At 31.8% G+C, this 14119-nt stretch overlaps 1 protein-coding gene across 6 annotated transcripts in view; it reads right to left on the bottom strand.

Moving 5' to 3' along the window:
- Rel (nuclear factor NF-kappa-B family member relish) overlaps positions 1-13091 on the bottom strand; it is a 35078-nt gene extending 21987 nt beyond the window's left edge. The window contains exons 1-10 of one of the 6 annotated variants that reach the window (XM_088264665.1): positions 12601-13083; positions 10273-10362; positions 8204-8334; positions 6225-6461; positions 5126-5280; positions 4435-4601; positions 3111-3231; positions 2891-3020; positions 2694-2798; positions 1531-1639 (exon numbers count right to left, since the gene is read on the bottom strand). In XM_088264665.1, coding sequence (XP_088120791.1) covers positions 1531-1639; positions 2694-2798; positions 2891-3020; positions 3111-3231; positions 4435-4601; positions 5126-5280; positions 6225-6459 — 1022 coding nt within the window. In that variant the 5' untranslated portion in view covers positions 6460-6461; positions 8204-8334; positions 10273-10362; positions 12601-13083. Of the gene's footprint in view, positions 1-1530; positions 1640-2693; positions 2799-2890; positions 3021-3110; positions 3232-4434; positions 4602-5125; positions 5281-6224; positions 6462-8203; positions 8335-10272; positions 10363-12600 lie in introns of all 6 variants that reach the window. The other 5 variants (XM_088264661.1, XM_088264664.1, XM_088264663.1 and 2 more) reach the window with 5 other exon arrangements.
- Between the last annotated feature and the right edge of the window lie 1028 nt (positions 13092-14119).

The following is a 14119-nucleotide window of genomic DNA, read 5'->3' as shown; positions in this document are numbered from 1 at the left end:
TGGACTATTGATCTCTATTAATTTTCAGGTTTCCTTTTTCGACCAAAAAACATAACAGGGGGATTGGAAGGTAATGGACTATTGAACTCGATAAACTTGCATACTTCTATTAAACCAAAAAAATAATGGGAGGTGTGTGAGAAAATGGACTATTGATTTCAATAAATTTTCAGGTTTAATTAATTTTCCTTTTCAACCAATAAACATTACAGGGGGATTGGAAGAATATGGACTGTTGAACTCGATAAACTTGCATACTTCTATTAAACGGATCAACGCGGCTCGCATAACTGTATGTGTTTTCATAAAACATGCCCCATACGCGGCTGACATAACCGTATGTGTTTTTACATTGCTCCAAGTTTCAAACCTCAGTTCAACTTGGAGGGATTTTTTCATGGTGTGGAACTTTGGATAAAATAATAAGTCAATCCTTGGCTTCATGACATCTGTTGAAATATCTGACTAATAATTTGTAACATCACAAGGATAAATAAAAGAACAGATCCCTGATTTTTTTTGCGGTCGGTAATGCGCCATAATCATGCCCTATATCTGTCTCACTCTCGACGCTACGCATCCCCAGTGGGTAAGAGTGACACACGGCCGCGTACGGGCGTCTCTCAGGAACAAAGTTGATGCGGTTAAAAGGTTAAACCAAAAAAAATAATGGGATGATCGTGAGAAAATGGACTGCGGATTTCAATCAATTTTCATATTTCCTTTTCAACCAAAGTAAAAATTAAGACATGAAAGTAATGCTACTGTGCTACAGCAAAAAAAAATGTTTTTCGACTTGATCTATTTGTTTGTCCCTATTCGCACCCAATAGTGCATAGGGCAACGCAATAGAAAATTATTTTCATTGTAATGTGCATAAAGGCGAGATGATCATTTTCGCGTTACAGGTATCAGTCCGAGGTAATATATTTTATAATTAAAATGTAACTTTGTTTTAAAATCACCATAAATATTTTATTTTAACTTAATTAAAATGTCTGCCGGTTTCGAAGCTAACCGCTTCTTTATCAAGACTGATTAATAATATTAATCAGTCTTGATAAAGAAGCGGTTAGCTTCGAAACTGGTAGACATTATAATTAAGTTGTAATAAAATATTTATAGTGATTTGAAAACAATGTTACATTTTAATTATAAAATGGAAAATCACAAAATTAGTGCTTCAAATATAAATTAAAATATATTTTATATTGCAGTGTAAAAACAATCTATGTCAATGTCGATTCCGCCTTCAAGCAACCAATCTAATTCAACCAACCTGCTACTATGCTACCTAGAAAAATCAAATAGCCCTTGAAATTATTACAATTGATAAATAAAACCTGTAATCTTCTTCTTTATATCGGTCTCCATACCCAATGGCGCACGAGGCACTGCATCAGAACACTGTATTTTCTTGATCATTCATTTCATGAAGGTGAGGTAATCAGTCCTGCACTCAGGGTACCAATCCCGGATAGTATTTAATATAGAAAATCCACTATACTTATATTAAAGAAACTTATTTACCTAAATACAATACCAAATTGGTGGTGAACATCAGTCTCATTAAACATGGCATATTCAGTCCAAATTTTTTTTTCGCCATCCATTTCAAAAAATCTCACTTTTATATTTTCTGAAATAAATTAAGTTAATTTTAGTCATATCATTAAAAACTTCTTTGGCATATATATTTTATCTTTTAAATAGCAAAAGAACGAGTCCAATCAAAACAAAAAATTGTACTTCGTTTGCCCATCTAAAGTACAAATTATAAAATGAATTTCACTGTTACTTATGTTACAGTTAACTTACAAGCATTACTATATTTGGTTTTTAAATTAACACTACTAGTTTCAGGGAAGCAGTCCTCCCATCAATATGTGATTTAAAACTTTGAAAATACAGTAATACATACTTATAACAAAGTTTTAAAATCATATGATGAGAATATGATGAGAGTATTTACTGTACAACAAAAGATTATTCATGACAGACGAGTGTAACATTCCATCCTCTTTGCCTACCCCTGCAGTGAAACGGCGTGATGGTAGTAGTAGTAGTAGTAGTATTGGATGTTCAATAATGGGCAGAATGATGAATGCTGCACAGTATACAAAGTGATCACTTAAGCCAGTCAGCACCAGGTCGTAAACGCTAGGATGCTCAGAATTCCATATTCCCTTTGTATAAGAAATAGATCTTTCGTCTCTATTGAGACACCTTTAATATATATCTTGACACATCATCCTTGGGGTGAAAACCCAGTGTTTGATAGAATAAATAATAAATAAAAATTATGTTTTTTTCCTATTAAAATATTATTAAAAAAAAAATTATAAAAAAATAAGGTGGGAATTGTCCCAGTAATAATGCAATAAATATTTAACCCTTTCTGGTCTATTAAAATATTTTTTTAAATATCTAGGACAGTTACATTCGGATAGGAAAAAAATAATTTGTCCTCTGCTCCACATACTGTTTTAATAGGTACGAGTGACACAAATGTAAGCTTGCATTTGAAATAAATAACACTAATGATGAAAAAAATGTCAAATAACATCCGACATGGGACCTAAGAGTAAAAAATCAATGTCGAATGAGATTCCACATTGGACCGGTAAGGGTTAATAATACTTTATAAAAGAGTTAATAATACTTAATAGTGCATTTTATATTTATATAGTTACTTTTAGAAACTTTCTCCACAAACATATACACTTCTTCACCACCAATAACTGATCCGGTAATTTTGCTCATCCGGGTTATTTTCAAGGTCCCCGTTTCGGCACTCTCTGGGAGAGAAAAAACAAATTATGTATTTCAGGTTTAAAAGCACAACACAATGGCCAAATTGTTACAATAATATGTTCAATTCAACACCTACTCATGTTATCGATAGGAGATGACATTACAGGATCACAAATTGGATTGAATTTCTCATCATACGCTGAGAAACATAGTCTAACCGAATTCATGTTGATGTTCTTCGCTTCACTCTCACACTGAATTTTCAGCTGAAATTAGAAATTAAAACAATATAAAAACTCAATGGTCAAAATTCAAGTATTCATGATAAATTTTTAGAATATTAATATATTATCTACCCGAATGTCATCCTCTTGCGTCAACAGTTTATTGAATGTATTTAAGAGATCTTTTCGTTTCTTATAAAGTTCTTCGTGGACCTTCTTTTTTGCAGTATGTACAATAGCTAGTGCAGTAAACCTGAAAGAAAGAAAAAAATTAATGTTTATGCTTGTCGTTAGAGGAATAAGCACACGAATATCGAAAGCAAAGTAAAAATATTTTATTTATTGTTTTGGCATTCACTTTGTAGTAATACATACATAGTGAAATTATATAAGAAAAACACTTGTTTTTTACCACTTGAGTTGTATTTATTTTATTATAAAGACTAGTTTCGGAAGCTATGTTTGTATTTGGAGCTGAAGATGGAAGCATAGCTTCCGAAACTAGCCGTTATAATAAAATAAATATAACCCAAGTGGTAAAAAACAAGTGTTTTATTTTTATAAAATAAAAATATATGAGACATGTGCAAGACCGATTGCCACATATGGGATAGAGACCAAAACAGACACAGCGAGAACCAAATATTTTCTAAGAACTTCAGAAATGAGGACATTGCGGTGCATAACCAAATAAGAGATCGAATAAGGAACATGAAAATTTGAAAATTGTGTATTACAGAGAATATAGTCAGATGGGGAAGACAGAGAAGACAGTTCTGGAATGCTCATGTCAATAAAATGCAAGAAAATAGACTGGCTCAAAACTCTCTCGAAGGAAATTAGATGGAAGGAGAACACCTGAAAGACCTCCACAGCGATGGCATGACAGCTGACAGTCCACGTCACAAGAGACGGATAACAGAACAAACAGAATCTCGGATGTATAAGAATGCGGTGACTCCCGGAGTAGGTCCCTAAACGAACAAGCGGACCTTCCAAATTGTCAACCCTGATTACGAAACGCAGAAGAGTCCATAAAAGTCCGTACGCACATGCAATCTCCCTCCCTTTTCGCTCACCATTCGAACACTTACAGCCAGAAACCAAGATCTTAGCACAACGAGATTATCGTCAACTAAATTCAGTGATTTTCAGTTTTAGATTCCTTACTTATATTTTATTTTATAATTTAAAGTTATAAACTGTGATCTGTTATCGAGTAAGTGCGTTTTTCATTCATAAGTAACTTCTGATGAGTCTAAGAGAGCTAGGTATTCATGCATTATATCACACATAGTATACCCTAGAACACCATCTGGAGACACCTCATCTGGTTACCCACAAAGAAGGAATAAGAAGCTTGTCATTTAGTCAAGCATATACAGTAATTGATCATATACAGTAACTAATAATATCTGAGAAACATTAGTGAGTAAATTTAAAATTGTAATCTTACTTGGCTGTGTAGCCTTTGGTTGGACTGACTTCATAGCAATGGGGCTCCATAATTTCGTCTTCACGATATCTCGCAACAAGACAGTGCGGGTGCACCTTGGGGTTCTCAGCATCATCGTTCTGCACCAGGGAACATATGATAGTGCCCTTACCCGAAAAGTTTAATAACTGCAAACAGTATAAAGACGCATAATTAATAAGAGTTCATTATTTGAATGTCGGGGTTACAAGTCACACCAAACAAGACAGAGCAATCTGCCCATAGAGCTGACAGAGTCAAGGGAGCCGTGAAATATCGTGTGTAGTAACTATTGACTTTGTGATTCATTTAAATATGTTTTTAAAAAAAAACAAGCTTCGTGCTTAATATAATAAAATACTTTTTTGGTGAGAACTGACATTTAATTTTACCACCCAAATCACCCCGACCCAAATTAGTATATTAATTAGGGTTGAATACTAATCACAAGTAACCTAATCAGAAGTAAACGCAAACTCAACTCCGATTGGTACAATGTTTTTTGGCATCTCGAGCTCTACTAAAAGTAAGCAAATAGAGCGCTTATAAGCGTCTCCCGCTTTCTACTAACAGTAAGTAAAAGACGCTTTTAGGCGTTTCCCGCAAACAATGTGTTAAAAAAAGGTCAAATTATCATCATGTTTCACATTGAGTACCTTAAAGTTGTACTGACCTTTACGGTGGGAAAAGTTTTTGTGCGGTTTTTATCTTTCAGAGAGTTTTGTCCCATCAAACAACCGTGTGTCCCGTTCATCTCGGATTTATACCGAAATCTGAACAAGTCAATGGGTTGTTCAACGATCTCCAGCTTTGGACAATTTTCTAATCCTGTAGATAATGACACAAAAACAAAATAAATATTTTACATTTGGCAATCTGACAGTGCAATTGAAAAAATAATTAACAATGATCATTTTCTAAAATTAATAAAGTTATTAAACCAACACAAAACTAGAAAAAAAAACTTTATCGATTTGAATTATAAAGATCAGATGGCCAAATACATAGTACATAATTAGTTTATAATATTTTACTACCCTTATAGTAAAAACATTTCTAGATCTTCCGCTTGCAATGTAAACGATTCTTCTTCTTCTTCAAACCCTCATCTGCACACAATGGTGCATTGGGCACTGCGTCATATAAACGCAGTGTTATCTTGATCATTAACACATGAAGGAAAGGTGATCAGCCCTCCGCTTCAGGTGCCAATCCAAGGTAATATTAAATAAATATTAGAGTGAAAAAAATCACTTATATTTATTTGACCCTTCCCCTGAGAATCGAACCCGGGACCTTATATCGCTCACTCCTTTCAAGAACGTCATAAATCAAAAAGATTTTTCAGGAGAATGTTTTTAAGGAGAAAGTTTAAAAATATAATACAGTGTATTAAAAATAAATATCAAGCCACTTACTGAACTTTTTACTGTGCAACAGATCTTTTTAAGTAAAACCTGAAGGTTTTTTCTCCATTCGAAAAATATTTAGTATATTTTAAAAAATGATTAAAAAATACCTTTCCTTCAAAATGCAAAAATAACACTTTCTGCCCTGTAGCGGGTAAATATTATGTTAAAAATATGCCTCTTTTGATGAGATATAGTACATTTTCTGGGCATTCCGAAAACATACACAACTGAAAATTGACGATTTTTTATTTTTGACGTTCTTGAAAGGAGTGAGCGATATTTTACTATCCTTATAATAAAAACATTACTAGATCATCCGCTTGCAGTGTAAAGATTTTACACAATGTTTAATTTATTTACCTGTTATGTATTTTTTCAGGATATCATTAGGATAAGGCTCCAAATGGGGGACCAACTGTAGGGGTGACATGTTTTCATCTCGGTCTGAGGAACCGTCGCTCCGTGGTGAACTGAGGTTAACGTGATTGAGAGATGAGCTAACGTCGTCATCCTCACCACATACTACGGCGTAATATTGTGGAGAAGAATTGCCATCTCCAGACTCTTCGTTAAATAAGGCACTCAAATCCATCATGTCTGGAAAAATTATTTAATTTAATAAAAAATCATGATAATGGTTAATGTTAAAACTCCAGGTAAAATCTAAAGGTGACCAAAAAACTGACCGGACCATTTCGTCGTAACGTAACGTCGTGACGTGCTTGCAGCGAGTGCTCCGACTATGGATGGAGCGCTCGGCTCGCTGCACTGACTATACGAATACTCGCATCGTAACGTGTTACGTTATGACAAAATGGCTCCGAGCAGTCCCTACTTATTTTTTTTTTTTTTTAAAAACAATACAAATACAATATTTGATTTCCAATTCGGGACAATCTTATTTAGGCCTTTATTTTTTGTGTTCATACTCAATTCACGTGTACAGATACAATTGGCTGTCCATGCACAAAAATGTTAAATTTATTTCAAAGTATTAAAGATAAGGGCAATCAGATATCGTCACATATTTTCATGAGTAACCAACACAAATCTAAAGAAAAAATTAAAAACCATATTCTAATATCCTTGTAAAAGCCATCAGAAAAAACAAATAGGTTAATTTCGGTACTAATTCCGACCGGGAACACAAAACAACTTGATAAAAACATGTTAATAGATAAAGCATTAGTGAAAGATAGCAAAAATCATACTTAACAAAAATTTTTACATAATCATGAAAGTTTCATGACAAATGTACACAAAATTAAAAAGCAATTTCGAAACCGATAATTACTTATTTAATATGAAGCTATATGTTAAACTTGTGTTAAAATAGAAAGCAATATGAGGAGTATAAAGATAATCAAACCAGATAAATACCATACTAGCATACGACAGATAAGGATTCTAGGAAATCAAAGGTATTATTAAAATATATATCGGAGTAACATACTTTAAAAAAAAATGCCTACATGAATTTAGTCTGCCGATATACAATGCAGATTGTACATTGTAGTTCAAATTAGTGTTGTTTTGTTATAATTGTGATTATTAAATATTAGTTAAAGAACAAATTATTGTTACGAGAAGTGATATTAGGTTAAGACACATATTTAAAAATAAAAATTGAAAGTGTAGTAAAAACACTAAGCGAATGCTAGTAGCAACATAGTAGTTCCAATCTTGGAAAATGAAGAAGAAAAATAACTTGTACGTGTTGTATATTGTAAATTGACAATGCATTTTGTATTGTCCATATTGCTGTGTAAAATGTTGCATTTTGGTGTACTTTTTGCTTGAATTTCTTTAGAATGCTGTAACTGAAGTCCAACAGTTCTAAAATTTTATTGATGGATATAGCCTTATTATATCAGAACTAGCAAAAATATTAATACCAGGGTTGAAAAATAGGATAAATTTTTTAAGCTATATATTTAAACAAAGTAGCATAAAAACATCAAGGATTCATTTATTTATAAAGCCTAAAACTTTAATGTTTGTAAGGACATGATAGAATTTTCCCATGGCTTTACTTAATTCATCTGCAAGATAGTTCTATAATTTTCAAGTAAATTACTCGGAAATAAGCCAGTAAACTGCATTTTTAGTAAACAAAAGTCGCATACAAAATTGTAATTTACACCTTAATCTCACCTGTTCATTAATATATCACCAAATAATATATTTTAAAAATGAATACTCTTGCTGATTTCAAATTGAAGAAATTTGGGATGGTTATTATTAGTTTAGCAATTTTCATAATGGAATTTTCATTCGGTTTTATGGTGTATGTCTATATTATGGTTTTATGGTCTATGAAAATTTTATTGAAAGTGTACCGTTTTTTTTCCGCTTAATGATCACATTTGTAGGTTTTTTCGGAAGTGATCCACTTCCTTCCGCTTTCCTTTTAAAAGTCTTAATTGTTCCCTCCAGTTTAAATTATGAAAAAAAATTGTCGAAGAGATACCTAAAATAATACACAACTAACTTTAAAAATATAAATTAATATTAGATAATTAGGATATTATATAAACAACATTCATACTGTCGCTACTACTGCAAAACACATATTTTTACGCTAGAATGAGTTTCAACTTATTGGAATTCCTTGCAAGAATCTTTAAAACATTTCAAATTATGTTTACTATAAAATTAGTCTATGATTTAAGAGATCGCAAAAATATGTTGCACATTATTGCAGTGCTTGTAAAAATATCCTCATAACTGTAAATACATTAATGTATATAGTAAGTTGCCTTTATCGGAAGAAGCAAAACAGATATTTTGCACTATGGTAATGGCAATCAATGATAAGACAAAAAGCATCTGGAAATGCTCAAATAAATTTTTTAAAAATCTAACTTTCACAAAAACTGGAAAACACTAAAGCGTGAAGTTGAACATAATATTTTAAAAGTACGTAAATGTATACATACTTATTTATGTAATTCTATTTTATATTAAAATGGGATATAAAATAATATCTTTTAAGGGTTTTCCTTATTAGAGTTTTTTTGCTGCGATTCTTCTTAATATTAAAGTTGGACTGTATTAGAATTGAGTTAGTATACATAAATAAAACATTTAGGACTTTTATACGGTTTATTCCCGATAAATTTTAATAGTTATTTTTACTATTCACTTTATAACAGCTATTTTTAGATTGAAGGGAATAAATTATTGCACATTTTGTCATATATTTTTTGTGGACAGTTAAATATGAATATAAGTATGTAAACCATAGACTTTACTAAAAAGAGTACATATGAATGCATAAGTACACGCAAATAGTGTAAATAATTGTTGAAATGTGTAATAATTAAATATTTTCCAGAAATATCTTGAAATGGCCATCCATTCATTACTTTTTATCCAATACACCAATACATATATAACACAATATATTTATAATGATTCACCAATATTCAAATTCATTTTCAAACCTAGAATAAATAGTAAATAAAATAGTGTAGAATTTATAATAAATTACGTACATACGCACTTGATAGGATGATAATGGTATAATAAATAAGTAATTACGGGAATGAAGTTATATGTTATGGATAAGAGGTTTCCCTTTTAGTATGTACACATAAGTATATATCAAGAATTAGCCTTCATATGTAATGCGATCAACTCTTGTCCCATGAATATAATAATTTCCTAGGTGTATAAACTGTAGTATGTTAAAACCCCTTTAAAGCTGAGATCCTTTCAAATTTGGTGATGGGTTTTTTTTTAAATGGTTTGGAAAAAAATATATATCAACTCATGATCACATTTTTATTTATTGCCACATTTGCAAAATACCAATGTAAAGCCGAGTTAAGGTAATTATGTTGTGTTTAGGAGTATCTCAGAAAAGACATCACAAATGCATGCATAGAACATTTAAATTTTCCAACTGTTTTCCCTGTACTGTTAAAGTTATGAAATGCAAATTAATGCTGAATTCAAGCATCGTCTTTGACCTAGCTTATTTGCCTAAAGAATTATTATATAGTACTGGGACACATTTTCCACAAAAAAAATAACAACATGCTGGTTAATATAATAAGTCACAATGATTAATTCAGTTCTTACAATGATTAAAGAAAACACTTGTTTTATACCACTTGAGTTATATTATCATTTATCTTCATAAAACATACTAACAAAATATATTACTAAAGCCTCCTTCCTATTGTCCATGTTCCCGTTGACAAAAAAAAAAGCAGCCTCTGTTTTTCCTTCAAATCTAAATTTCAGAGTTCTCTCCCAAGAGCATTGCTCTAAAATTTAGATTTAGCTTCACGTGGGGTGTTTAATAATGATGCAGAATGCTTCGAAAAATGTGTCACATTAGATTTTGAGAAATAATGATAATTATCGAGTAAAATTTAGATAAAACATGGATAGATATTACCACAAAGTGACTGCCGAATCAATTAATGGAAATAATGCACCAATAGATACCCTCCTGCTTTTTTATTTATTCATTGAAAATGTTGATGTGCTGTAAAGGAAAATTATTAAAATACAATAATACATTTTGCGTAAAATAAAAATATATACTTTTTTCATCTAATGAATCCGACTGTTACATTTTTTTACATGCTATATAATTTTCTTCTATTTTAATGTTTACAATGATTACAATTGATATAAGATTCTTCGACATTTTTATTTTTATTTAAATTTTATATTTTAGACAGGCAACTAATAATAAAAAAGTAAAAAAATAATATTTTTTTAAACAGACGGAGTTGATAAATAATAAAAAATAATAATAAAAAAGGCATAATAAAGTCGAGGTTGTGTCAAAAGTTAAATATGACGGTATTTTTGTCCAGAACTGTATGTAGCATACTGACTGTCAACAGCCATTATTATTGTTATTCATGCAATATGATCCCTGAATAAATTTATAGGTGTTAAGATAAGCTACATATAATAAAACAACAACTACATCGCTTTTCCACTTTTTTTCAACTTGACCAGTGACCAGGTTTTGTCCTCACCGACATCATCAGAATGGTGATAACCAGTGTGATGATCACTCGTCAAAGGTTGTGTTAAAAGTTAAATATGACGGTATTTTTGTCCAGAACTGTATGTAGCATACTGACTGTCAACAGCCATTATTATTGTTATTCATGCAATATGATCCCTGAATAAATTTATACATGTTAAGATAAGCTAAATATAATAAAACAACAACTACATCGCTTTTCCACTTTTATTCAAGTTGACCAGTGACCAGGTTTTGTCCTCACCAACATCATCAGAATGGTGATAACCAGTGTGATGATCACTCGTCAAATAAAGTGGATAAAGCTATATAGTTGTTTTATTATATAAAATGCAGTTCAACCAAGAAATGTCAGTATATATAATTTTTTAAAAGCTAAGTATATACATACTTGTACACTTCATTCAATATATGTAAACTAAAAATAACTTATAACTTACAAAAGAACTTAGTTATAAAATTACTTTATATTTTATTATAACATAATCGTAATGGTTGACTGGTTTCGTAGCAAAGAGCTTCTAGCTCACGAATAATTAACACTAAAAAATATCAATTCAGCTATTTGAGGGTTAGCAGAGCTTAGGTAGGGATCTCGAGTGGCTATTTTTTTAGTTGATTTGCAGTTGCAAATGAAGGAATCAAGGATGGTTTATAATTGGAATAATTTTTAATAATAGATTTTTATAAAACATCATTTAATCAGGTACATTATATTTAAGTTATAATAAGATATGTTTTATGGCGATTTTATAGCAGTTATTTTGAATTTATAAAATGGAAAACCAAAAAGATAAAACTGAATCCCTGCACTGCGTTTTCTAACAAAAATAAGACATTTATTTGAAGGGCCCAGAATACAAATGACGGATTACAAACAATAAGATATATCAGGCGAATTCTCAGAAATTGATGTCCCGTCGCTGAGAGAACATTTGGGCGCGTTCAAACTGCAGACTGAATTACTCATTCACAAAGAGTAAACAAAGAGAAAAAAAATGTGTGTACCAAACAAAGTCTATTAGAAAGACATTTATATTTGGACGTAAAATTTACGACGGACATCCAATCTGCAAGGAGCACCGAGGCAACAAATGTAAAGAATGTAGTAACAACTAGCATGTATATTAGTTTTTTACCGATATTTTATGCTCGTATTTTATATAAAGTTCTCAAAAAACATGTTGCACTTATATTTAAATGTTTTTAGTATGTAAACTGCGAGTTTTTCTTATTGTCGTACATTTTATGATAGTCCACTATTGAAACGAGTCCCGTGGTCTAGTGAACTGCCTATATTCAATTCAATTTAGTTCCGTTTTATCACAGTAAAGTTTGATTTTTTTACACAGGATGAAAATTTATTACTACAATATAATATTATAATATTCCCTACAAACTGACTGACATTTCGTCAAGGTTAGTTAATTTGTTTTAAATGCCTGTTCTTAACATTTCAGATTAGTTTAGTGATACTTAACACAAGATAACAAAAGGAGCATGGATATTTATCAACTTTAAGGAAACTCGAGTAATCCAAAAATTAGTCACATGCATAAAACGAATGTAAGCAATTATTTCAAGCTTTATAAAAGTAAATAAACGTTCCAAATTATACCATAGAGATAATGGAGTATCACTATAAGGTTATGTTCCAATGAGCGTCTTATGTCATTTGGCATTCATGGGCCACGTAGAAAATTATAAATTAAATTGAAATACCTTAATGTCTAGTTCAATGCTTTAGTACATAACGTAATCATCACCACGCATAAAACTGAAACATGTACATCTCGTAGAAGGACTTCTTCAGAAGCAATACTTCAAAATAAAAATGTTTATGTTGTTTCAAAGAGAACGAGTAATCACAACCGGACACTAAAAATTATTACTGCACATTTTAAGAACAACGTGAGATGACATAAACAAGCAAGTTTTATTGCGGCTTTGGAGAACGAAATGTAAATACACTCTTACGCACTTAACTAAAATTAGTTAAAGCAAAACAAACCAACCAAACAACTTACCGCCTAACTAGAATGTACTATTTTGTTGTATTTCAGATCATAAAATTTTTTCCTCAAAGCTATTTTTTAAAAAAACACGCGAAATAAGCCGACACCGCCAAAGAATAAAGTTATAAAATAAAGTAGTCTGTTGTCGTTGTCCCTCGCTCACTTTTCCGCAATCTCGTTTTGTAACAACTTCAGACTAATATCTGCATTTAGAATTTTTAAGTATTAACGGTATGTAGTAAAAAAGTTTTTTGCGCTCAGTTCTAATTGTTTTTTAAGCGTGTTGTGATTTTATACTAGTTACTAATGTGAAACTATTAGTGTTTCGAAAATACCATAAACAACGCGGAAACGATATAAGTACATGAGTCATATCTTTTTGGGTTCTTCCCCACGGCCCTACTCGTCATCAGTATTTTATCTTTTTGCCAATAGTAATTTCTTTCGGTCGGCTTACATCTCAAATACATATTAAGTTTAATTCAAACAAGCGTAATGAGAATTTAATTTTCATAATGTGGATGTGAAGATGTGAATAGTTAATTGATGAATTCAAGTAGTTTCAACTTCGAAATAAAATACTATTCTTCCGGTTCTTATCCACATCCAAGTGATGCATAGGGCACTGCATAATCTATGCGGTGTTAACTCGATCGTTCAGTTTCATGGATACAGGAGTGGAATATTAGTGCTGTATAAGAAAGGAAATGGAGGAATAATAGTAGGTACTATAGGAAGGGATAAGGAGAATAGCAGCATTATCTGAAGCACTCGGGAATGCATACTCTGATACTTTGCATTAAAGCTTCATGAAAAAATATCCTTACAGTAAAAATGTATAAAATTATTTAACATGTTGGAATACCGGAGCAATTTAAAACACCCAAAACACGCCAGCCCACATTTACTACTCTGAGAAAGTTGGAGCTTGTGCACTCGTATACATCGCCGCCGTCATGGAATACCTGGCTGCCAATGTGTTGGAGATGCCCAGCAATGCCACCAGTGACAACAAGGTGACCAGCATCATCCCCCACCATCTGCAGTTGACTATCCACAATGACGGAAGCTCAACAAGCTGCTCTCCGGCGCTACCATCGCTCAGGGCGTCCTGTCCAACATCTTGGCCATGCTACAGCCTAAAAAGACCGAGAAGAAGGCGCAATAATACGGCGGCTCCACTTTCCCCCCTTCAGACTCAGCCGATTGACGACGTTTTTCTTTAA

Source organism: Brachycentrus maculatus, unplaced genomic scaffold (assembly GCF_059751285.1).
Source record: "Brachycentrus maculatus isolate JH-2025_06_01 unplaced genomic scaffold, ASM5975128v1 h1tg000235l, whole genome shotgun sequence".
NCBI classification, from domain to species: Eukaryota; Metazoa; Arthropoda; class Insecta; order Trichoptera; family Brachycentridae; genus Brachycentrus; species Brachycentrus maculatus.
This window is presented reverse-complemented; position numbering and strand designations above follow the sequence as displayed.